General features: G+C 37.0%; 1 protein-coding gene across 1 annotated transcript in view; it reads right to left on the reverse strand.

Moving 5' to 3' along the window:
• The window catches only part of CSMD3 (CUB and Sushi multiple domains 3), an 853,424-nt gene that overhangs the window by 438,900 nt on the left and 386,602 nt on the right, over positions 1-27,922 (reverse strand). Inside the window, exons 11-13 of the mRNA XM_075213978.1 lie at positions 8,191-8,312; positions 3,844-3,947; positions 3,075-3,187 (exon numbers count right to left, since the gene is read on the reverse strand). Coding sequence (XP_075070079.1) covers positions 3,075-3,187; positions 3,844-3,947; positions 8,191-8,312 — 339 coding nt within the window. The remainder of the gene's footprint in view (positions 1-3,074; positions 3,188-3,843; positions 3,948-8,190; positions 8,313-27,922) is intronic.

A 27,922-nucleotide genomic window follows, 5' to 3' on the forward strand; every position in this document is an offset into this window, starting at 1 on the left:
ACACATTGTTTATAAGAGCTTTGCTTCACATAAAGGTGCGTTTAGCACCCTAATCTTCCAATGCTAGTTGAGTTGGCGCTTCACGTCACTAGATGTTGGAGTTGGCTAATTGCATGCCTAGTCCCTTTCACTTTAGATTTTCCTAGAGCTTAGACATATGGTATTTGGCTGGGCTGTAGAGCTTAGTTGTGCCAGTCTAAGCAGCTATGTACTCTCTTAGGCAAAGCTACATCTGTAGAGTTCACAGACCAGTAGAGGGTAGATCGATAAACAGATGAAACCCACCTGCCATAGGTCAGTGTCACTTATTTACTTTGGAGGAGGAGAGGAAGTCTCAGATAAGCATGGACACAGTTGTCCCTTCACTGTAGTGTTATACAGAAATCTTGTCCACTCTCCGATTCAAGGTTTATGCCTTGAACCCTAAGATTCCCTGGGAGACTCTGCTCTTTACACTATCTGCAGTAATCCCCAGTCTGTAGCTTAGTGTTTGTCCTCCAATCCCTTCCCCACATCATGGCACTATCCCTGTTCCATGCAATCCTGCCCTAATTTACATGATTACACAAGTGGACAGATGGACACCCCGCCCAGCAATTCCTGGACTCAGCACTCTCTGCTATTGCTGTTATTAAGATTCTAACACACTGATTGGTTAGATGTTGCTTTAACACCATCAACCTAATCTCCAACCCATCTGCATGTAACCAGTTTTGAAGACTAACCTGAGACAAACACCCCAAACAAATGTTAGATTTGATATGGATAACAGAACACTAGCGCCAACTGTGTCATATTGGTAAATACGCTTTTATGTAGCTATTCTTTCCACATTAAGCTGTAACTGGAGCAAACTGGTTGGCTTGTTCCCAGGGGAATTAATGAACACGTTGCATTTGAAAATTGGGTGTATTACTATATGCAACATGCCCTGTGATTCTATGGAACCTAAAAAATTGAAGTCATTTTTACATTTAATATCAAGGTTTTGAGCCTAAGGGAACAGTGAAACAAAGGTCTTACAGTATAAATATAGATAGGTATGTAATAGAAAATATGAAGCTTCTTAAAATCATTAATAAATGCCCTCAGTGCTTTGTTAAAAGAAAATAAACAACATGGGACATCTTTGTATTATAGTAGTACTCGTAAAACAGCAGCCATTTAACAGATTGGTTTAAGGAAGATGCTGATTTTCGGCATTTGTAGGTCAGAAATGGTGTTGCAGATGTCAGGATTAACCATTCAACTACATGTATTCACCTGGGGCACTGACACAAGGGAAAATGAGTTCATTTCAAGAGGTCAGAAAGGTGACTGAAGTGTTGAGAAGCAGATTAGCTTTAAACTGACAAACTTACAACTACTATTGGCAGTCACATTTCTATTAGTATGCAGTTCCTTAGGGAGGATGACAGATGGGCACTCACTACCAACAGTAGTAATATATAGGATAGTATGTATAGTTGCTGAGGGGCCTTAACCCTTTCAGCAAAGTGCTGCTAGAGGTAAACATGAATGAGTCATTTTTCTTAATTCAACTTTTTAAATCCCCCCCAAAAAATTTAAATGCTGAGCAGAAATTGAGAGAGGCCAATTAGAATGTTCCATAATATATGTAGTAAATCAAAAAGTTTTTTTTTATTTCACCACACACAGAAATTAAATATATATATTAATTTGATTAAAGGATAATTTCAAAACAAAACATGCAGTTTCAGGTGGAGTTAGGTAAGATAAAGAAAAGAAGAAAAGAAGAAAAATGAAGCATTGCTCCCCCGATTCACCATTTCATTGAGTCCCCAGATAGCTATAACCGACAGAGATCATGTCTCCTGCTCAGAAATTCTTTGTTATTTAGTAAAACATTTGTTTTATCATATTTAAAGGTTTTTAAGTATTGTTCTATTTTATTTTTTTTTAGATTTTTTTTTTCTATTTTTAACTTTTGTATTTTAAATGTTTTATTGATGGGACTGAAAACCTAATCTGGGCTTTAAGATTCAGTGCACATGCATGAGCTGGATAGCTGGCTCACACATTTGCATATTTAGAGAGACTGGTTCCAGACCAGTATCGCTAGGGCACCTGGCTATCGTTCATCTGTCCAGGCTATTATTTTTTTTATAAATTGTGGTGAAAAGAATTTGGCTTTTTTTTGCCAAAGAATATAACCTATTGATAATGATAAACAGTTTAGTAACTTTTAAAGGGGGACTCTTTAGTAACTTTTAAAGGGGGACTCTTTAAAAGTTATTAAACTGTCAAAGGCAGGGGTGGACCCAGAAGAGCAGATAATTGAGGGAACAGAGGTAAGTAAATGTTTGTTACGTTTCCTTTTCAAACTCCAACTAAAGCTAAAGTTTTAGTTGTGGGTAGATTTATTATCGAATTATTAATTTAAATAAATACTGTAAATTGCAAAATCCTCATGGAAATGACCAGAAATGATCTAATTGATTTCAAACAGTTGAGATTGACTGAAAAGCCAGTTAGATCAGTAAGATTGCCCATTCATTTCAGTGAATATTAAATTTCAGTGGATACCACAAGCCCACAGAAAGCTATTGCTAATTGGAATGAGTGGCAAAATGCTTGGTTAAATAAATTATTATTTTTGTAAAGTTTCATTGTGGGACTACAAGCACCAGCATGCCTAAGGCATGCTGCTGCAGTTCCACAACAGTGTTTAATTGCTTTGCCGCCGGTGGTCAGTATCTGCTCAGTCAATCACAAGTGTCCAGCATGTAAACGTTGCCTGTAATTGACTAAGGTTTTTCGCACACAAAATCACCTGAATTGGAAATATAGACAATTTTAATAGTTTGAGGGGGATGAATTAGCAATTTATTTTGGTAAATTTTAACTTCTGAACAAAATTTGCCATTTATAGATCTACCCTTAATTTCTTAATTTGTACAGGCGATAGACAAACTGCTTGAGGTCCGAACATGTGTCATTTTAGCCAACCAAATATTATTTTTCAATTTCAAATATATAATAAAATATATATTTAGCATTAGTTAACCACATATGATCATTTAAATGCCCTTTTTCCGTTTCAGCAACCTTACCTTTGTAGTTCACCTTGAAGCCTATGGAGCCAATGCTATCGTCAGTTTGTAGATGCAACCACATTTGATTGTTCATGCTCACAATTAAGTCTGGTACAAAGCTTCCTGTTAGCCTAAAGTAAAATAAAACAAGGAATAATATCTTGTGTGCATCACATTTCACACAATGCGTAATTGTAAACACAAATGTTAAAGAAGTTTATTATATCTAATGACCTTTACAACCTTGGAACAGTATGAGAAAGGGCTGGACTTGAAACACGATCTGGCTGTGCCTAGCGGCAACGTAGGTTGTGGCATGTTTTTTGTTATTTGCACATCACATATGCCATTTTTTTTTCATATCCAATGAAACATTAATTAAGTTAAGGAAAAACAAACTAATGTCACTTTAAGTCAGGTTTGTAAATGTAGAATAAGCTGGATGCAGGGAGGTTTAAATTAGGAAAAGGATTTATCTGAAAATGAACTGAGCAGTACACTTTCACTATATTGTACACTGTTGATTGGACATCATCATCATCATCAGCAGCTATTTATATAGCACCACTAAATCTGCAGCGCTGTACAGGAAACTCACTAACGTCAGTCCCTGCTCCATTGGAGCTTACAGTCTAAATTCCCTAACACACAAATTCTATTTAATATCACGAAATACAACACAAATTAAGATTTCTAAACCTTGTAACCAAAAACAAAATAACAATGCATCATATCTGCACTTTATATTGGACAACTAAAACAAAACTGGAATGGACATTAAACTTACTCTTGCAAAACAGTTTTGGGGTCACCGACTTCTCCTCCATCCCCTATTGTCAGAGTATCATAACCAATCTCAAGATCAAATTCTTCAAAATTTATCTGAATAACCTAAGAAAAAATAGGAAAAAAATAATTCACATAGGTTATTTTCAACTTAAATACTGTAAAGGTAAATAAAACTCTGATGTCACATTATGCATAAATATAAGAGCTTGTAATTTGCACTCATATTTGATTAAATAAATAAAACTTAGTTAGTTTAGTATTGAACCAAACAAATTGTACTAAATAAGGCTTTTTCTTTTCCATCACGTGTGTTAGTGATTTAGAAGATCCTTCTCCTCTGCTGTACTCAATCGGAAGTGAGATATAAACTAAAATATGGAAAACAAAGGAGCAATTATTATTATCATCGGTTATCTATATAGCGCCACTAATTCCGCAGCGCCGTATAGAGAAAGCATTCACATCCGTCTCTGCCCCATTGGAGTTTACAGTCTTATTTCCCTAACACATACACAGAGAGAAACTAGGGTCAATTTTGATAGCAGCCAATTAAACTACTAGTAAGTTTTTGGAGTGTGGGAGGAAACCGGAGCACCCGGAGGAAACCGACGCAAACACAGGGAGAACATACAATCTCCACACAGATAAGGCCATGGTCGGGAATTGAACTCATGACCCAGTGCTGTGAGGCAGAAGTGCTAACCACTAGGCCACTGTGCTGTCCGTCAAGGAGTTGAAAGTAGTGGAAAATGACACCACTGGGGAGATAATCAATTGTGGGCCTTTTGGGCATAATTGATGAGTTTATTATTCTGCATAAAGGAACCTTTTGTTGTTCAAAGGCAGCAGCTAGAACCGGCATACTGGAGATAATAGTCTTACCACATTTTTTACCAGGCCCATTCAGCATCTGAATATTCCCATTTAGATGTGGATTGGGATTGTCAGTCATTTTTTTCCCCACCCACGCTGCAGATTGGGAGACCTAAATGGCCCTCAAAAATTGCACAGAGGAGAAGCAGTGTGCTTCTCCACCATCTTTCAGCCGTAGCATGATAACTGGCGCAATGAAAAGAGGTAGCAATCATAGGAAAATGTTTGCTCTAGAGTGCCCCCCAATGTTGTTATTGTGTAACTATACACACCTGTCTTAAGCAGTATGATCCTATGACATCAGACTTATCCAAAAAAATATATAACATGACCTGATTCAAATATTCTGTGACCTAGTAACAAGCAGCTGGTAGAAATGGCCAATTTCTGTTCTTTAAACGTAGCTTTATGCCTGAAAGAATGCACTAATGATACATGAGTGCAATCAATTGCACCAAGAACATTAAGAATTTGAGCAATATTGTAAAAGTCATGTTTAATTTCAACCTTACTGCAAGGCTCTGTGGAGAATTTAATGAACAGTTTTTAATACCTATTTTAATATGAAATAGCATGCTGAAAGCAATGTAGTGAGAAATATAATTCTGCCAGAGAGTCTTCTATTTGTCCTACGCCTGGTCCTTAATGATTTAGAAGAATGATAAAATTGTGGTTTCTGTGTGCACTAACTGTAGATTAGTGTACTCACAAAGGAGCACAATTCCTTTAGATGAATGGAGCATCATTCACACCTTACCCTCCCTTCTCCCATTCAAATAGGACAGAAGAGATAGGACTGTTGCAGTTATATGGTGAGCCCATCGCACTTCTGGGGTTTCTGGAGTCACAAAATTAGTTTAAATGAAACGTGTTCCATATGTATGTATTGATATCATGATTTAAGTGCTTTAAGCGCTCTGTAAACTATAGGATCAATCAGATATTGTTTACTGACTTGACTGATTAAATGCAATTCGTTTTTATTATCAGAGCTGGCTTAATGCAGCCCTGAGAACAAGGATGATATCTTACTGTGAGTTCTTTATGTAAAAACTGTCATGTCCATATATGCAGGTTAACAAGTGTAAAAAAAAAACCACTGGGGGCTAGATTTACTAAACTGCGGGTTTAAAAAAGTGGGGATGTTGCCTATGGCAACCAATCAGATTCTATCTTTCATTTATTTAGTACATTCTACAAAATGATAGCTAGAATCTGATTGGTTGCTATAGGCAACATCCCCACTTTTTATAGCCCTGAGTATTAAACTGCAATTTGTCAGAATTAATAGGGACATTTATCAGACTTCAGGAATATAACTGATCCCATTCTAATAGCTTGCATACAAAACAGACCAGAGACAGAACCAGCAAGCTGTGAGCCCCGCTGCAGGGAAGTGGGGAGGAGGGAACCGGGGCACCGACTCTCTGCCCCTGCCATGCAGCGGGCGGCATTATCTTTGTGGGCCCCGGTGCACGGCACCTGCCGTACCAATGATAGTTCCGCCACTGAAACAGACACAACTTTGGTGACTATTGCCCAAACTAGAGGCCATTTATGAACATTTATTGTTACAGTCATTGTGAGGAGCACTGCTAAACAATATAAAGGGGAGTGTCTACTTTTGGAAATACTCCTTAATATAAATCCCTCATCATCATCATTAATTTATATAGCGCCAGCAAATTCTGTAGCGCTTTACAATTGCGAATAAACATTAATAAAACAATGCTGGGTAATACATACAGACAGAGAGGTAAGAGAACCCTGCTCACAAGCTTACAATCTATAGGACAATGGGAGTTTGAAACACAAGGGCATGTGCTACATCATATTGCACATTGGACCAGCTAGAATGCAAAGGTAAAAGTATTGAGTGGGCTGTGTGTGTAGCAATGTTGGTCAGAGGGTTGTTGTCTTGTGTTAGCTGTGTAGAGGGTTGTAATAGGGTAACCTAGGGAGATTAAGATGGTGGTTGAGGAATATCATAAGCTTGTCTGAAGAGGTGGGTTTTCAGAGAATCCCTATGCAGCAATTGAGGGTACCCCACACTGGAAACACCCCTATGACTTGAAGCCGGGATCCAATTTGCACTTCAAGTTGGCTCTACAGGACTAAAAGGACTGAGTATTTCACCAATACTCAGGTTTCAGGTGACCATGGGGAATCACCCTATTAACTACATTGGGGGAGAGGCAGGTTATATAAAGTGGATTGTCCAAAAGTGGACAAGACTTTAATGAAGGGGAAATTGCTGTGGGAGCATGGTGAGGAAAGACAATTTTTGCATAATTACTATATTGCTACTTTTAAATTTTTTTAGGAACAGTGCTCCAAATTGCAGAAAAAAATGTTATTTAGAAAATAATAAACTATCCAGACAACAAATGTACTTTCGGTAAATATATTTTAATGTAAAAAAATTAAAAAAATAAACAAAAGCTTTTTTTTTTATGAATGTCAGTGACCGATTATAATAAGGACAGTAGTATGGGGTCTAGTACTGTAAGTTGTTCCAGATCTTCCACATTTCAAGTCATTGCTGCAATTATGACTTTGACAAAGATAACATTAAAAAGCTTGGCGTGAGGGCGTGGATACTTACTGTATTTTATAAAACAATGGGGTGTAAGGGAGCTTCTGTGTGCTGTAAAGAAAATTTTAACTCAACAGTACTCCGTGGGGAATATTAATGTCACTCTAATTTAGCTTGCCATATGTTTTATCTAATGGAGTTATTATGAAATTAATTATATAATAAAGTTGACAGAAAGGCTTTCAGTACATTCCGTCACAGTATCTGTTACAAACAGCAATTAAAAATCCAAATCGAAGTGCCACTGTATGCAGATAAATGTATTTTACTTTCTTATGACATTTTGCTATAGGATAGGAGAGTGGGAGGGAGAGTGCAAGGGAGCAGAAGGTACCTCTGAGAACCCCTCATGTCTGCCTTGAGTATGTAAACTCCATACGGAATGTCCGGGAGACTCCTGAAATTCTGGTCGGTGTCACGGACTCCCGGGAGAGCAGGCAAGTCTTCCGCATCCCGAACCTGCCTAGCCTAAATTACGTGATTCGCGGTGAATAGAGTCATTTTGGCCCCACCCCCCGGCATTTTTGTCGCGGGGCGGGGCCAAAATGACGCGTTTGGCACGCCCCGCCCTCTAGTCACACCCCTCTCCCGGAATACACTTGCCGAAAGTTGGCAAGTATGGTAAATTCGCTGTCTCCCACAAAAAGACAACACGTTTACCTTCCTGTACATGAAGCAAACAAAGACAGAATATGTTTTAGGTTTAGTTAGGTTAGGTTAGTATCTCAATTAATGTTTCTGTGGGTTATCAGGCACATACAAAGTATTTACGCTGGAGTATCATCCTATGCCCATTGTAGTTTTGATTCCCCACTGATTAAAACTACACCAGTTATGTGATTAAACCATTATTGTGTTCAGTAGAGTTCTACTTGCCTTGTTAGGATTTTCAGCAGTGATGACCCACACACATTGAGCATTACTGTCGTATTGAAAAGGAAAGTTAGGAGACATGAAAGTGCCACTTGGACCCTGGAGATTAGATCCACAGGTCTTCACTGAAAGAGAAATAAAATGTATTTTAATCTTCAATCAATGAATAAAGTTCATATTAATATAAACTTGTAGACTCCAACGTACACACATTACAATTACAAAAATGTAAAATAATTAACTAATGGAAATGAAAGAAGGTCAATTCTCACCAGTGTCTCCCTGAGATTTGCCTTTCCCTGTGCAATGCAGCCTATTTGGTGATATAAATACTGAAGGGAAGACCTAACCATTTAGCTGCCAAAGTTTGCAAATTAAATGGCATATTTATAACACAGTTTCTATAAATGAACAAACATTTCCGCGGTGTGCAGAAAAAAGCAAATAATGCTAATTACCTTTCTTATAATCATATTTACAAGCCAGGTATAAACTATTGACTGTGGCAACAAATTTTTGGTACCCCCATACCTCAGAAATCCTCTTAACTAAGACAGTTTCCTCGGACTGATTGACATATTATAAGGTTAACGCTGATAATACCCAACACCAAAGCTGATTTAGTAGTAAAGCCCATGAAATTCTTTCTCATGTGTTTGTAACTGTATCATCTATTTATGTAGCGACACTAATTCCGCAGTGCTGTATTGCGTAGTGGCAACTTTGACTACTGTTTCACATCATCGTATGTATGTGATCGCCTCAGTGTACAGCTTTGCATAGTATGTCAGTGCTTCATAAATAAAATATAATAATAATCTAATAAGATGTTTTTTTATAATAAGTCATACAGCACGGTGGCTCCGTGGTTAGCATTTCTGCCTCACAGCACAATGACTATGAGTTTGATTCCCAACCATGACTGTGTGGAGTTTGTTTGTTCTCCCCATGTTTGCGTGGGTTTCCTCCGGATGCTCTGGTTTCCTCCCACACTCCAACAACTTACTGGTAGGTTAATTGGCTGCTATCAAAATTGACCCTAGTCTCTCTCGGTCTCTGTGTGTGTGTGTGTGTGTGTGTGTGTGTATGTTAGAAAATTTAGACTGTAAGCTCCAATAGGGCAGGGACTGATGTGAATGAGTTCTCTGTACAGCGCTGCGGAATCAGTGGCGCTATGTAAATAAATGGTGATGATGATGATGATGGTCGAGAATTTAACTCATGACCCCAGTGCTGTGAGGCAGAAGTGCTAACCACTAAGCCACTAAGGATGGACATATCCTTGAACATATCCCTGTTAGAGATCTGTTTCATCTTGGAACTACAACTTTGTACCACAGATGATCACACTGTTTGTCACATTTTTACTCTGCCTTGGTTTTGCTAGGAATAATATTTTTTTCCCCTCTACATCAGTAAATATTATATTATTGTTTCAGTGCAGATAGTGATTTTTTTCAGTTCCATAGTCCAGCATTTTTTATTTTAATACATGGACATTAAATACCATTCAATACCATAGAAAAACCACTTTGAATTGTTTGTCTAAAACATTGAAGCAAAATCACCTGGAACACTGATGATAAACTCTAAAGCAATGTCTATAATACATATTGGTCACTGCATGTATTTAGCACAAAAACAAAAAACAGTTAAATGTTAAACGTGGTTTATTATATTTGGTCAGTAATTTACTAGTTCAGCCACATTTATGTCAATCATAGATTTAGTAATAATGAATGTTGTTGTTTTCAAAATAAATAGACAATCATACAACAAATCGTTATAAAATATGCTTCAAACTAATTTTTATTATTGTGATAATTTCTTAAGGGCAACTGAAGAAGTTGCTCTCCACAGAGAATGGTATTTCAATTCCCTCCCTTAAATCCAATTAAGCCCTAATCACAAGTTAATATGTTTTTAATTATATGATTTGGAGTTTATGCTTTCATTACCTTCAGATGAGAATGACACATATTTTTTTTTTGTTATTCTCAAAAGACAAGTAAATGCTATAATCATATTTTAATGTGTTAAAATTATCTTTTCAATATGGATTAGCTGACAATTCCCACCGTTCACACACACTAATCATTTAATCTCCTCTCATTATGCCAGAGACATCTTTTGTGAACTTGGTTTGTCAGACTATAAGGTTTTTTTTGCGCTCTGTTTTTTTATTATCAGGTAGAGGACAGTGGTCTTATATAATTGTTCCAACCTAAACAGGGAGATGACAGATGAAGATTCCTGTATATAAATAAAAGTTCCCACTTTAACAGATATGACCACATGACCCTGTATTCACCATCACTGGTAGTCCATTGTTTGGTCCTGGAAAGATTCCGTTTCGTTCCTGATCCTTTGAGTGCTGTTTGCAGACTTGAATATTGGCATTGTGTGTGGAATGTAAATGTGCTAAATTCCTTGGAATACATGTTATGCTACATTGTGACCTTATTAATCCCTAGACTGTGACAATAACAAGCACAAGCTCTCTCTCAGTACTTTCATCTATATGCTGTCAAACTCTACCAAGCCTCCTCAAACCTGCAGATATCTTAACTCTCGATATGGCAGTACCACATTTTCACCAAACCTTAGCAACAGCTCTTGATCAAGTCGCTCCAGCTACTTCTCATACCTCGTGTCGACTTCGACGTCAGTCGTAGCACAACACAACAGCTTCAAAAACTTATTCGCAAACCAGAATGCTATTGGCATGAATCTCGTACTGCTAATGAATTTCTCACATCCACACTCATTACCTGCTCTACTCATTACCTGCATTACTGGTGACAGGACTTCTTTTCTAGTTGCACCCAATTTGTGGAATTACCTCCTCCCGGCAAAACAAAACTTTCCTCTAAACTTCAAACCCACCTTTTTCTGGAAAGCTTAGCAAATCTCAACTACCCTCTTAATCTTTCCAGGGTACCCTATTACCACCCTTTACACAGTTGACACAAGACAACAAACCTCTGACAAGCATAGCTGTGTAACTGAAAAATACAGCCCACTAAGCACTTTTTACCTTTGCAATCTGGCTAGATCAATATGCACTATGTAGCACTTAACCTCATGTATCAAACTCCCATTGTCCTACAGAATGTAAGCTTGCAAGCAGGTCATCTTATCTCTCTGTCTGTCTCTATTAATCCATCATTGCTTTATTAATCTGTTTTTAAAGAACTATGGAATATGCTGGCGCTAGGTGAATAAATGATGAAGATGATGATGATGTCTCCCTAATAAAGCACATAGCTAGGGAATGGTGGGGGAAACCTCAACTAGGATTTCTCAATGCAGAGTACTTCCTGCATTCCAAAAAAATGTGACATTCAGAATCTATTAAAGAGCTCATTTACTGCACACAGCAGTCAACAGAATGATCCTTATGATGGAGTTCCACTCTTGACTATTGGCAAGCCATGAGTTTCTAAATGCTGGTTCTCATTGGCATGAACAATGTGATATTTGAAAATGTATATCTTTATAACACATTGTCTCGCTACTAGATGTAATGTTTGTGTCTGCTCTGTACAATATTGTAAATATGATTGGTCATGTACTGTCATGAGAACCATCTAATTTAAAATTGGGGTATACCAGAGAAAAATGCCAATCAAACTCTTTCATCTTCTTTTCCGTTTCAGGCGCAAAACCCCTAAACATGTCTGTCACGGTTGGCTTACTGGAAATAGATCCCTAGGCTCTGCGTAACATGGCTTGGACCACCCACGGGCACGGAATCTAACAAGCAGGTGTTTCTCACCAGGAACCCCCGGAAGGAGGTATGGTCTTAGTGGCACCAAACCTGCAGGTTGCGGTCCCGAGAGTGGGTGAACAGCAGAACGAAGTGGGGGAGCCAGATGAAGCGGGTAGAGACGATGGAACCCACAGGTAAGTGGTATAGATATAGGAACAACAATAATAAGGCTGATGGTCCCAAGCCAATGAGACACTAGGAGAATAGGTGCCCTGCGATATAACAATGAGAGAACAGGAGCTGTCACAATGGTGTACTCCGGAGTAAGTAGTAGAGATACTGGAACAGCTGAAGTTAAACACTAGACATCAGCTAAACACACTGGAGAAACAGAGATAACTCAGGACAACAGCTGATGAGTCATAGATGTAGTTGTGGCTTTGGGTGGCAGCAGTGAGAGAACAGAGGCTGTCACATAGAAGTACATTTAAGATGGTAATGGAAGTACTGAAGCAGCAATAGTTCAACACAGTCACAGACTGAAGCCAGACTGGAGTGACGGAGGTAACTCGTAGTAACATCTGATTAGTCACAGAAAAAGTAGCGGCTCTGAGTGGTAGCGATGAGAGAACTGGAACTGTCACGATGAAGTACACTGGAGATGGTAATAGAGGTACTGTAGCAACAGTAGTTCAACATAGCTGGAGACTCAGAGTAGACTGAAGTAGCGGAGGTAACTCGTAGTAACAGCTGATGAGTTACAGATGTAGTAGCGGCTCTGACTGGTAGCGGTGAGAGAACTGGAGCTGTCACGATGAGGTACACTGGAGATGGTAATAGCGGTACTGGAGCAGCAATAGTTCAACACAACCAGAGACTGAGAGCAGACTGAAGTAGCAGAGGTAACTCGTAGTAACAGCTGATGAGTCACAGGTGTAGTAGCGGCTCTGAGTGGTAGCGATGAGAGAACCGGAGCTGTCATGATGAAGTACACTGGAGATGGTAAGAGAGGTACTAGAGGAGCGATGGTTCAGCACAGGCCACGAACTGAGAGCAAGCTGGAATAGCAGAGGCAACTCGGAATAACATCTGATGAGTCAAAGGTGTAGTAGCGGCTCTGAATGGTAGCGATAAGAGAACCGGAGCTGTCATGATGAAGTACACTGGAGATGGTAAGAGAGGTACTGAAGCAGCGATGGTTCAGCACAGGCCACGAACTGAGAGCAAGCTGGACTACACGCAAACCACAAGGAGAACAGTAACCAGAACCACAGGCTGCAGGAAGTGAGCTTGAAGAACAGGCATCAGACAGGTGAATCCAGGAGGTTTAAATAGTGCTCCAGAAATGGTTAGCCAATGAAAAGAGGGAGGAGACCCTGAAGTGCAATAGACTTGCACCTGCGCAGATCTGTATATATCTGAATGAATGAAATGAAGAGTGTCTGACGCTGGGACATGGCAGTTTGCAGATGAATGTAATGCAGTAAATGAGATAGGTACTATTTGCGGGACCGGAACGTTACAATGTCATACTTAAGGCTACAGTATGTGCTGCTTGCAGGAAGCAAACTATAGCAGTATGTGGCTAACATTAATGATACATTAAGTAAGACAAGTGGGTTGAATTATCTCTACATCCTTATTCATGACCACAGACTCCATGCAGCTGCCAGATGACAGAATTGTTTATTATCAGACTATTAAAAAAAAAAAAAAACCTCACCAGTAAAGACGCTCAAATTTATTTCAAAGTGGCTCTTAAACTGGTTTGTTAAATTGGCTCCAGAATATACTAAATTCTTAAGCTTTAAATAGGTTAACAAAAAGTGGACAGGTTTTATTATGTTGGAGCCAGTTTGAACGTGTTCAAGCATAAATGGCTACACTGAATACTATTTTAAACTGTTTTCTATATAAATGTCAATCTCAAACTCTAAACCTGAATACAGTAATGTTTGCTGTTCAAATAAAATAACATTAAATAAATGTAAAGTATAGCCGTTTATGATTGAACAGGTAAAATTTTATAGTTTATTTTCCTAAATGTTGTTTTATCTGTGAGCTGCCAATTCAATCTTGGAACCGCGAATCGATCACAGCAGTCAAACCCAAATCGAACTGTACTAAAAATACAAATATAACGTGTACGAGATTGAGTTCCTCGAACCAGCTAAATCTGATGGCATTTCAAACCAGTTCAAGCATCTCTAATCACCAGCCAGAAGGAGCACAAACACAAAGTCAATCCTACAAAATGAGAAACAAAACGAAACAAAACTCATTCAACGGCAAATGTGACAGAATTTATTGACAACACGTCAGTAGCCAATAGCTACAGTACAACCTACAACAATGTTTCAAGGGCAGAATGCTCCTAATGGTTTGTCTGATACATTTATAGGACCGGCACCACTTTCCCCATCTGTCACTTTGAAAACTTATCATGGAGTTTGCTCGATGAACTGTTTGAGCGAACATTATTTTATATTCTTTAATCTCATTGTTATAATACCTAACTACTCTGTATCAGGGATGGACTTAAGCTGAACCGTCTTGTACTTAAATGTAGCCTGGTAGCCTGCATATGCCTTACTTGGAATCCAAAATACCTGACATACTGTTTCCTGGCCAGCTGTTCCCTCCTCTGGAGTAAACAGGAAGCTGGAATAATTTGGAGCTCCTTCCACATCACAAAAACATGGAGGCTCTGTTAATAAACTACGATTAACTCCCTCGTCAACTGGTTTCCTCAACCAGTGTTCTCCCCCTGGACTCTGCTAGACATTTTGGTATCAACTCAGCAGAGGAGAAGCCCATGTGGGGCTGCTCTTTTTCAACTCACATCTCCAACCCCTAAGAATGTTCTGGTCCACAACATTCTATTTGACCCTGAGATAACCCTGCAGGGTGAGATTTCCATTGTGATGAATTTATACAAAATAAATGTTCTGTCCAAGGTTCCACTGAGTGTGATATTGAAGTTCTGTCTCCTATCAGCTCTATATTTGTTCCTTACTCAAATCATGGTTGCAACTACTTGCCCGGTGAAACTCTGCTCCTTGGGGAGATACTTGTGAATCTGTTACACCTTTTATGCCTACTGGAGTAGGGTGACTGAGTGCAGGTCCCTAACACCTTGTTAGAGAGCACTGGCCGAGTGGCCAGAATCCACAAGATCGTAGCATAGCATAACATAGCAACAGCTTGGCCAGGAGCTGCCATTAATATGTATGAGACTAACAACTTGACTAGATATTTTATCCACAACTTTACAGGAAAGAATAGGACTTAGCAGCTTGGGCAGAGATTGTTGCAGCTGATGTTATAGACTTTACTGTAACATTAAGGAGATAGAAATAAACAGCTTGACCAGAAACTGGGTACTGGAGCTGCGTTTTGATGTACTATTGTTGGATCAAAATAGAAACTGCAACAGCACTGTACTTGGAGTTACAGCTTGGCCCAGAGTACAATTTTAACTTGGCCGGACGACCTTCCCTATAGGCATTATCAGTGGTCCAGGTATAGTGTGTCCTTATATTGTATTGTATTGAACTAACAACTCTCAAAGTACTGGAGTACCATCCTTGCAGTTGTCCCAGAAACTGCATCAGGACCACTAGAAAAATACCACTTGGCCTGAGAATTGTTTTTTTACTAGTTTGCCCGACTAAGGAATATGTCCATTTATTTTAAAGTGATTGAGTGTTATTGGACACTGCGATACTGTTGGGTGATGTTTGAAGTTTGGTGAACACATGGATGTTGTTTTAACTGTTTATGTTTATTTGTTTTGCTATTGCTTACAATTGTTTAACCCTTCTGTAATAAAGATACCTTTAAGAGTTAAGAATACACAACTATGTACACATAAAGCAATATTTTAGCGACATAGCTAGAGATAGGGGTTAAGTAGATAGATTGTTAGATATGTTATTTATATGATGTGGCTAAAAAAAATACTTTATTTAAAAAAACAGATATATTGATGGAAGATAAAGTCCAAGTTACATATCAAGTATATTCATTTTATTTTCAGGTTAGCCACCTCTTCAGCTCAAAAGTGTTTACATTTCTTTAAAAATTTCATTTGTCTTACATTTCAACCTACCAGTATAAGAGATACCTAAAGTTCTAATGTGAACATATCCCCATTTTCTCTATTTCCTCCACAGTGAACATAATCTGAGTTTGATGCTGACAGCCCTGAACCACTTTTGAATCTTCTGTGTGTTATAAATATATTTTTGACAGTGAGGTCTGCGAAACCGAACACAGTACTCTAAATCTAAATCTAACTAAAGATCTGCAAATCTCCACTCTCTTTCTTCAGCTAATTCCTTTGTCTGTGCAGCCAAGTATCCTCCAAGATTTAGAGCCTGGCCATAATGTTTTCTTGCTTTACAATTGTCTGAGATAATTATTCAAGTCCTTCTCTTCTGCCCTTTTATTCATAATTGTACCATTAATTAATTATTTTACACTTAGCAACATTGAATTGCAAATTCCACTGTATTGATTATTTGTCAGGTACATCTCTATTCGTTATGCTTTTATTTCCCCTCCTGGCATCTGAAGAATCTCAAGCATCTCTTTGCATTATTAACAAAATTCATATATATACTGGAGTTCTAGTGAATTGATATGTAACTTCAAAATGTGTAGAAAGACCCATTACATAAGTTTATAATTTGTATCAAGTAAACAGCATTACAGCGTTGACTATCCTCAATAAAATAAATAAAGATCAAGTTCTGATGAAAAAAAAACAAAAACCACAGCTTCCTATATTTTGAATAAACCATAACGTGTTCCAAAGTTTGGCTTAATGCTTTGGATCTAAGTAACAAACATAATGGGCAATAATGTACAATCTGTCTATTAAGAAGGGAAACCAGTAAAGTGAGTGCTTGGCAGGCTATTTCATATCCATTCCTCAGGCACCAATGATAGAAGGAAATAATTCTAAAACCTGGCATCAGAATCATTTGTTAGTCTGTAGAGGTAGAGCCTTCATCCAAACAATTCTTAGTTTACTCATGAACAGATTGGATTTTCTGCTAACCAGCACAATTTTCTCCTTTTGCTTGGGGTAATAGTGCATTGTATTAAATATTTAAGCTCACATTTACAATATTATTATATCTGTGTTTTTGTTTTGTCACATATTTACTTTGATTGCTCTGTAAATATGCAAATTATTCTGACTTTTTTTTTTAGAGAAAATTCATAAGGGATTGCTAAATAAAATTGAAAATCCCATAATCTTTTCTATATTCATGGAATGCAGCAACGTTTTTCAATGCCATCTGTTTTACAATATGACAGTGGATTTATTTACAACATTGTTTAAAACTAATTAGGGAACAATTTAAAAAAAAATAACTGCACCAAAATCATTGGTTACACATGTCATCTAATTATTTATTTTCCTTGTGTGTATATTTAAGGGTCTTTGTTGACCTTATCTTGTGATGGTGTACCAATGTACATGCTTAAAATATAGAACCTGTTTTGTGTGGACAATACATACAGTATAAAGAATCTCTATTAAACACTTCTAAATAATAGCTTAATTACGGTGTATTGGGAAATAAATGATTTCCCCCTTTAGATGTCACCAAACCTAGAAAATAATTGTTGTGAAAATCCCAAATTCCTTACTGTTGGCAAGTTTACTAATACTATTAATATAATAACATGCACTGAGATTTTAAATATCCATGGCAGAATAATGTCCTACTGAGTTTCGGGGCTCTTCAACTGCCAACATTTGCTGATTTATTCCAGTAGGAAAGTTAGTTCAACTTTTGATTCACTCCAAAATGTTATTTTCTTTACCAAAAAAAGTAAAAAAAATATATCTACCAATAACACATTTTCTGTGTAATCAGAAAAACTTAAGTAACACAATAAATTATTTGCAATTTGACCATTTATTTTTTTAAATTAAGGGCCTTTACAAAATAAGTTTTCATTTGTAAATTAATCAATATGCAAACTGGTCTATTAAAATAAACAAGAATGGTATAAAACCATCAATTCCAGTCAGTTTAGGCTTAACTGTTTTATTTTAAAGTTGATTTCCATATCAAATAATAAAACATAATTAAGTACACCTGATCATGTCATGTATTTAGAGCTCATGCAGCTTATCTCTAATACAGGGAGGTTATCACAGTAAGAAGATAACTTTAAAAACTGTACAATTGCTATATGCAGTATTTATGAAAATAGATTACAAGAGCAATAGTTTTTCATAAACCAAAAACATTGCGCATGTTGCCACATGCAAAATGATATTTAACTGAGGATTCCAGATGAAACGTACTGACTAATTCAATTACAATAGCTTTTTGAAAAGCTTCACATGTAAAGTCTGAGGTTTGGGGAAATAGGGGAAATAGGCAACAATATTTTGTAACAGTGTGAAAACAATGCACATGACAGAAAGAAATTGATCTTCAATCAGATAATTTTCTACTATCAAAAAAGTGAACAAAACAATAATGGAACAATTGGGTAAAAATTGGATTCAAGTGAAAATGATTTCTTTACTAATCATTCTTGTCTACGCTATGTTGTGTATGAAAAGAAGGAAGCACAGGTGCTTAACAGTGATACAGGCTATTGATGTCACTAATAGTTTATTGAGTACTAATAGTTTATTGTGTACATCTGCCTTTGGGGTGGAGGTACCAGAAAGTTTAATAATAAACTGAAGAACAATTATTATTTCATAATTGCATTAATAAAATCGTATCTTTTTATTTGATTAATCATGACTATTATCTTTTCATTTTATTACTAATGTCTTAAAGTAGTTACTAATAGCATTCATGTTTTTTTTTATTTATGATATACTTTATTTCCTTCTTACTTTTATTACTAAGCTGTTCTCACCAGAATATGGCATTCATCTGCAATCCATTTTAATCTAAATATACAGTACATATTTAGTTTTTATAGTTATTCTTGAATTCTTTTTTTTCCGGTATTTAGAGCCTAATTCATCTTTAGATGTACGTGCATTTGCATATAGTGTAGCTGATGATGATGATAGCGTATCTTGCGTGAAATAGCTCTGTCCATTCTCAGAAACGGACCTTACAGCCAATAAATGTAATCGCATGCAATTCATGTCTAAATGCAAATGACACTTACGAAGTTTACGACTTTAGGGGCAGAATGGGGGATGGAAGCCCTGGATACCAATAGGCCATTTGAGGATGGTCTGACGCAGATGCGGCTGATAACAGACTTAGACTTCTCATAAGAACGTCTGGTTCCAGTTGTATCATTTGCACCAGCAACCGGACAGATGTAAGTGCAGGCAGAGAGTGAAGACTGACATGGCAATAGCCTTTGTTTTAAAAACTACACATATGCTTTCCACTAAATAGCACATGTGCATACTAGTAAGGTAGACTATAAAAAGGCATTTTACGTACAGTATACATTAAAAGCAGTTTTATGTAAGTATATTAAAAAATGGATAGTTTTTTAAATTCATATTTTTATTATTAATTCTTCTCTTAAAAGTTATTCCTTTTTTATAATATACATTTTTTTGCATGCGTTCTGATGTGACCTTATATTACACACATGCTTGTTCTGCAGTCTGTTTTGTCTGTCTACGTAAAGCAAGTACCATTTAGGCAGAATATCATTACATCCAGATTCAAATGGAAACATATCTTGAGATAACTTGCACGCAATCTTCCATGCAAGTTGCGTTCGGACTTGAATAAGGCCCATAAACATTATGGGCCTGATTCGTTAAAGAACTTAAATTAAGAAGTTTCTTATTTAAGTCTCCTGGACAAAACCATGTTACAATGCAAGGGGTGAAAATTAGTTTTCTGTTTTGCACATAAGTTACATACTGACTGTTTATTCATGTAGCACACAAATACTTGATAGCTTATTTGTACACTGAAATTTAAAGTTGATATTTGTGTGCTACATGAAAAAACAGTCAGTATGTAACTTATATGCAAAACAGAAAACTAATTTTCACCCCTTGCATTGTGACATGGTTTTGTCCAGGAGACTTAAATAAGAAACGTCTTAATTTAAGTTCCTTAATGAATCAGGCCCTACATTTTGATGATATATGGATTGCATTGAAATTCAGCCACGTTTCAGAATCTTCTCGTCAGTCTCAGACAGAAAGTGGAGTCGAGAGAAATTATTGAGCCTTGAACTGCAGCCCCCAGGCTGATGCTGCCAATATCAGTTATTCTCTACAAGCAGAGAATACAGATGAATGGTAGAAGCTAACCCTGTCACAGGACCTACACTGCACACTGCAGGGAGGTCATGCAATTCATCCAATCAGAGGAAGAGGACGGGAAGGAGTTAGTGCAAGTGGATTGTCTGAGTGGCAAGTGGTATGTGGGGGCATTTTGGCATGGGTGATTGGGGCAGCTTAGATCATTTGGGGCTGTTTTTACATTCTTGAAAATTAAGGGTATTGTGCAGGCCTTTCGAAGGTTGGAGGGCTGCTCACTGCGCTAAGGAGAAACGAAACAGACAAAAAGCAGATTTACCTTTTACGTGTGCAAAAGCGTTTTCAGACAGAAACCACTTCTTTGCTATTTATTGCTGGTGTCAATACTACATAACACATTGTGGATTCACTAAATATGGAATAATTAGAAATATTTAAATAATATTCCACATTATATTTCAATATCTAGGTTTAATTTATACTAAGAGTAATACTGTAACTGTAGGTAAAGTGCGGCCTATTCTAAATTATTACAAGTGAAAGTCACACAGTAGAAGCAGGAACATCTGGATCCTATGCATTATCTTATTGATTTTTTTTATACTATTATATAATTATGGTATTTTAGTTATTTATTTTGAGCACAGAAACATGCATTAGTGCTCACCAAGTTTTTGTGACCTATTTCTAAATTCATTTTCCTTTATTAAATGTGCAACAATATGAATTTTGGGTTAAAGTTGGCAACAAAGGTCTACCCGGTTTCATATAAAAAAATATCATAAATATCATGTTACTGTATTTCATTATGGGTTTTAACATTTTATTCCAGAGAGGACAGAGATAGCATCTGCCCTTTGTGCTGTAACAACACAAACATTTTGAGAAGTGTTCTAGGTCTCATTTTCATTGTCTATGCATCATTTCATGTAATAACTCTAGGCAACAAAAATGACCTATGAAAACAAAAGATAGACAATATTCACTTAGCACCATAAATGTGTTGATGATCAATATACTGTACGCTTAGCAACTCTGCTACATCTACTAAAGCCTTTTACTAAGTAATAATATGGCAGCGTTAATCTTTATTACTAGAATTATCCAGTAGATCAATATTTAACAGAGTATGTAATATTTGTTTGGTCACTTTCTGGATTGTTAAGCAACCCAGCAAGTAAAGATTTTATATTGAGTATTCTGTACATTTAATATATTCCTTTATTGGACATAAATTGCCTTGTTTACAGTTAGGAGTAAATTATTATTATTATTATTATTATTATTATTATTACAAATACAATTCTCAACACAGCTACCGATAGCCTGGATGGGCAATGGGGTACAAGGGGTATATTCAGCATAAACTGAAACCTGTGCCCATTAGTGTGGGTGTAACTAACAGGTTTAGAGCCACTGAAAGAGGTGCAAAGACAATGGAGGAGTGGAGTCAAAGGGCAGAGAGCCCAAGAAGAAGGTGTGCAGTGTAGCCAGTGAACAAAAGTTATAGGTAATGAGAAGAAGAAGGAAGAGGGTCCTGCTCACTAGAGCTTACAATCTAAAATTCAACTACAATGTTCAATTTTGCATCTTGGAAAACCATGCTGCATTGTGTGGGGATTTAAAATGCACAAACATATTAAGAATTGTAAGAGGGGTGCATCCTGGCTCCACTCTAAATGGCAGTGTAAAATAGAATACATGCAAAGGGGGGCAGTATTTTCCCAGTATGCAACAAAACAAAAATACATTTGCACCCCTTGCATCGCAACATGATTGCTGCAGTTCCAAATTTGCACTCTATAGTTGGATTTGCTCCTAACACTAGGACTTTGCTTCTTCCAATATCTTATTCTAAAACTGTACATTTCTGCTTGCCTTCATCCCCTTCCTTACATCATGAGACTCAGGGGCTGGCTGGAAAATTTTAGCAAGACTTAGCTCAGCAGCCTATTAGGAACATTTTAAAGGAAAAAAAATGCAAGTTGTCCAGTGACCCAGCCGAAGGTAGCCCACTATGGGTCCAGCCTGGGGGGGGGGGACAGATACCCCCTGCCCCCCCAGCTCAGCCAGCCCCTGATGACACTGCCCATTTTACATGCAGCACGCCTCTCCCTCAAGCATAGAAGGCAGGGCACTAAGATCAGAACACCCATAAAAAGCAAGATAACCATTGATGTAGAGGGACAATATACAGAAATGTAATATTAGTTCAATAACAGTGTTATTTTCCAGCATTGGTCAAAAGTATATTCTCAATGGTGTGGCTTATTTGCATATTGTTCCAAAGGAGTATAGCTAACCAAGTCTTTTCATTGCTTTTTAGTCAAGCTATAGCATTTGGCATGCAACTCAGTACAACCTATCCTGCACTGATTAGTCTAAACAAGGGTGAAACAGACTGTAAGTAACTAGATGTTCTTTGTCCACACAAGCATGTGTTATATGTTAAAAATCCCAATGGATAAAGCATTGATTAAAAAGACTGTCATGTCAATAGCATCACCTTGAATCAATTCTTATAGCAAGTATAGTTTGAAATAGTATTCCTATTGTTTTAGTGGGGGTAGAATATTTTAAAGTCAATGGACATTTTTAAAATAAATTTATGACCATTTTAATTCACTGTGATTATATATTATTTCTATCTTTAATATACCCAACAATCAATGATATAGTCTTTTATCGTACATTTCTTTTCCTTTTTAATATTACTAAATAAATGTTTCTTTTTCTTTTTTTTTTTTCATGTCTGCTGTTGAAACTCTTTACATCTGCCTAGAGGGGATGTACTAAGTTCTCTAAGAAGTTATCTCGACTCCCATACTAAGAAGCAGCTGGCATTACTTTGAAGAGAAATTTAGCGCCCCAGGAATAAGTGGGTCATTTTGGGTCTCTTGTGATCCGCGCTGCTATGATATAGCGTATAGCTTTACATTTCCCATTTTAATGTTAATTGTATCTTCACATCACATTAAAATGACACATTAGGCATGTACAATTTTCAAGAAATGTGTGGCAAGGTATTAACAGGCTATGTCACTCTCCTTTAGCTGGATTATTGGTGTTATACTGTAGCTATTGGCCATTTCTCCTCTGTTGCTTTCTGACATTTATACCTTCAGCAAGTAAAGCAAAAATGAGTTTAACAGGGCAAAGTCTAATTCCCAGTCTAATACATTTCATATGTCTTCAGGAGGAAAGGATTTAATCAAGAGTAGAGCAAAAGTCTTATTATTATTATTATTATTATTATTATTATTATTATTTTTATTTATTTTCTTTCAATGCATTTTGTTTTTCATAAAATAATATAAAAACAAACTTAATATCTCATTTTTACTTATATTTCATAAATGTTCCATAAAACAGACTTCCATAAACATATTTTATTATACCTCTACCCTTACATGTGTTGATTGACATGAGTTGGATTACATAAATGATCTCTGAAATCAAAAATGTATAATATGATCAACCCAGTATATAGCAGTATACTGTAGTGTACTGTTGCTGTTTGGAGTTTTGTATACATGTTTTTTTTTATTTGAATGTAGATGCAAAGACTTTCCTTGATGAATCAGGCCCACTATATGCAAGTTTCTCAAGATGTAAACTGAGCACTATTGCTGGGACAACTACTTTAATTTAAATGTGTTAGGCATATTTTTATTTTGTATACAATATCTGCAATAGAAAGAAGTTTTGCTGACACTTACGCGGTCAGTGAGAAGTGATAGACAGACCAATCACCATGCACTTCCTCCATCAGTGACTATATAAGGAGTGTGTCAGTGACTGATAGGGGGTAAAGAGGAGAGAGATATTTCACTTCACTGTACCCTCTCTACTTTCACAGTCTGCCACCTGAGAACTCCTCAAACTGTTGCTGCAGGAGGAAACTCAAGGGGTCTGTATGTATAGCACCAGGTGCTTCCTCCTACAGTGAGTGCCACGTGTATGACACGGGAATTACCACTGACTGGTGTTGGCACTATTAAACTGGGAAGTGCGGAGTCTAATGCACCCCCAGTGTTTGCTAGGGACCCCCGCAAGGAGATATGACTTTGCTGCGTGAGGTGCGCATGTCGCCGTTCTCCCAGATAGTCACCAGTGCAGTGATGGTGGCAGAATGGTCAGACAGTCCAGATCAGAGGCAACGGTAGTGCAGTACAAATTAGGTAAACAGAAGAATAGTCAGGGATGGCCAGATGATCAAAACCAGAACGGACAGCGCAAGTACAAATGGAATCCAGAAGAAGAGTCTAGGCAAGCCGAGTCAGGAACCAGTGGAGCAAAAGGATAGCACAGAATAACACAGGAACGCTGGAGTAGTGAGAACCAATACTCTGGCACGCTAATGGTGCCAGTTAAGGGTGTGTTCTGATAGGAGCAAGGGTTTCCGTAACAGTTTATAGCCGAAAGCAGGGAAAGAACTGGCGTCCCGTTGCGCAATGGGACGAGGTGCACAGCGCCTGTGTGTGCCGTCATACCCAGCGGGACGTCCCATTGCTAGGCAATGGGACGCGAGCGAGCACACAAGACAACCGTCTCCGGCATCTATGGGGGGTGCAGAGGTGGTGCCTGACAATGAGGAGATTAACAGTGATTTAGAGGAGGAATAGATGTAGTACAGTGAAGAGAGATATTATGCACCTTCTGTACTTCCTCTGTCCTCTGTCTATATAAGGACCCTTCATTTAGATCATTATTTAATTTCAGTCCTCCGTTTTGAAAGACAGAACAAATTATTTACAAAGAAGAAAGCTTAATATCTTTGCTTAACTGAATCTGCATTATTAATGCGTAAGAAATATTCGCAAGTTGTTAAAGAATGGTATCCAGCCTACAGAACAATACAAGACTAAACTATTGTAATATTTTACAAAGCATTTTAAATCTTTTGGAATAACTTTCTCATGCTGCGCATTATTTTTCTTTCTATCTGTAAGTAATTGCAACTCACATTCCAATTTTGGATTATTGTTCACTATCCTAAAAAAAGAAAATTGAATGCATATTTTAAGTCCAGTCAAAGACTATTTTAGGTTAGTCTTCTGGAATATATTTCATGCAACCTTTTTACCGAAACTTTCTTCCGAGGTTATTTTATTGACACATTTGCTGAAATCACAGTTTCTTATAGAAGCAATTTTAGACAGTAAAAGAAGAGGAATATAATTATATTCTAATAAAAGAAATAGGATTTTTACAATCCATTTTTTCCCACTGTTACTCACCTAGAAAATATTTTAATCTTATAATACAGTTGGCTTTGTAGTCTATCTTTTCAGCTGACACAAGCCACGTACAGGAAAAGAAAAACAAATGCACATATTCACAAAATAATAAAATCTACTGGGTTATGTCCTATGAAAGAGATCAAACTGCAATTATTTCCTAACCCACAATTTTAATTTGTTTATGTTTGAAGGGCTTGTCCACATTTAGACAACCACAGCAATTTTACCAGTCCCCTATGTATACCTTCTGCATTATTTAATCTCAGGGTCCCTACTACAGTTTACATTTGACTTTGGTCCAACCTGTACAAGGATATTTGATTTATAGATGATTGCTAAAATGCAGTCACAAATTAACCACAAAAATACATTTGGAGACAAATCTTATCATATGTGTAACTTTAAATATAACTTATAGATAAATGCAGTGTGCCAGTCATCATCATCAATAAGTCAATCTGCACTAGGTCTATAGGGCATCCAACCATACATTTTGCAATTAGGCTGGAGGTATATATCCCCTTTAAAGCCCAATATTGAATTCATAGCTTCTCAACAGTCATATACATGGGAAATGACCATTTCTCCTGTATTTGATTAATTGGTTATCTTAACACATTAGATGCTAGCCTAATATACAAAATAATATCCCTAGATGGAGATTGAGGATTTTGTCTTATTCTGGGGGCGAAGAGTTAACAGCAGTTGGAGTTTGAACTATATTGGATCATGATGATGACTTGGTGAGGCTGTTGCTTCTCTGTTTAATTTGCAATAAAAAATATTTTTAATAAAAGTTTAAATGATGTTGGGTGGGATTAGTAAATGCATTTTTTCAAGTAAGTGCTGTTAAAAATTTTGGTTATCTGGTTTTTCTTTTAAATTTATTTATGCAAAATGGACATTTGTCTCTTTACTGGTCATCTCTGTGGTATTTAACGGCAAACGAACCTGGTTTCCTCCACAGTTGAGGGACTAGGGCAAGACTATTTCTTCTAAGCTGCAGGCTTAGTAGTATAGATTGAAGGCAGAGACAATGTTGTCCCTTCTCTGAAGCCTAGCATCCTCCACCCAGGCCCCTGCAGTCATCCAGTGTTCCGGAGAATGTTCCCACTGGGCCAGACGAGGCATACTCAGAACAGTTCCAGTCCTTTCAGAGTAGTGCAGTGGTCCCGGGAGATGACAGTGGCATTTCAAGGCCTGTACCCAACTTATACTATGGGGCACTGCAAAATTATATTCTAATAAAAGAAATAGGATTTCACAGTGCAAGGCACTGCTCCACCTACGGTCTAAGTGCAACAATCCACAGGAATATTTTGGTTGGGTGGATTTATTGGTGCAGGGCCAATTTTGCAATTTATCAATGGTCACATAAGTTACTGCTCATCAATTTTTTTAAATTACAGCATCACTGTTAGGTAAACTAATTTAGGGCATGATGCCTGATGGGCAGTGAGGGACTACAGCCTTGAATATTGCTCTAGAATATCTTCTTTGGGAAATCATTCTTTATTTTATAATATTTGAAATTAACACCAAATACTTTTCTGTTGACAGAAACTCTCCTTAAATTGATTTACCTATACATTTTTAGTCATTGATGCCATGTACACATGGGCGCTGTTAAAGATACGGTTATGCATTTGCGGTGTATCTTGAACACGCTGCGAATGCTCCGAGAAGAAGAATCCATTAAAACGTTTCGCAAATGTTTGCATGATATGTATGGACATTTACTGTGAGCGCTAGACCGCAAGGCAGCGCCATGAGCCCACGTGCATGAGCCCTAACAGAAATAAGCAAACAGCGTGAAAAGTATTTACTCAAGAAATGCCCTAAAGAAACTAAAAGGCATATAGTATATTACACAAGAAACCAGCGTTCAATGCCATCTGTCTATTTTCTTTATACCATATGCCAGTGTATGCATTTGTAATATCTTTTGTAATATGCTTCCTGTGTGCAAGGCAATGTCATTCTGTTTTGCTAAGTACTATACTCTAGAGTTATGAACCATCTGCATTGTCCATTCTGCTACCTGTGCATTTATAGAAAATTGCTAATGCAATTGACATTGCATGTAAGTCCCAGTAGTAAGTGTTTTTTAAAATGTAAAATAGATGAGTTATAACTTTTAATTTTACTTAATGCCTAGGTCATTTACTACTAATTTGTGTTGTCTGAGAAAAATGCGTTCAATTTACCGTGCTTTTATTATCAACGAATGCATTAGCCATCCAAAATGACTGTTAAAGGATAATTTAAGTCACTCTGTCTTTTAGTAAGATATAGTAACTCTCTTTATACTGAGGATGTTATGTATGTTATTGACAAGACCAATGTCAACATTTTTGCTATTTGGAGTTTAAAGTAATATGAATAATTATTTTTTTTATTAAGTGAATATTACAAATTTTATTTTTTATTTTTTTTATTAAGTGATTACAAATATTATTTATTTATTTATTTTTTGCCCTGTCTTTTATAGATGATCCTCATCATCATCATCATCATCATCATCGTTTGTTAATGAGACACTACAGA

The sequence above is a fragment of the Mixophyes fleayi genome, chromosome 5 (assembly GCF_038048845.1).
Source record: "Mixophyes fleayi isolate aMixFle1 chromosome 5, aMixFle1.hap1, whole genome shotgun sequence".
Classification (NCBI taxonomy): Eukaryota; Metazoa; Chordata; class Amphibia; order Anura; family Limnodynastidae; genus Mixophyes; species Mixophyes fleayi.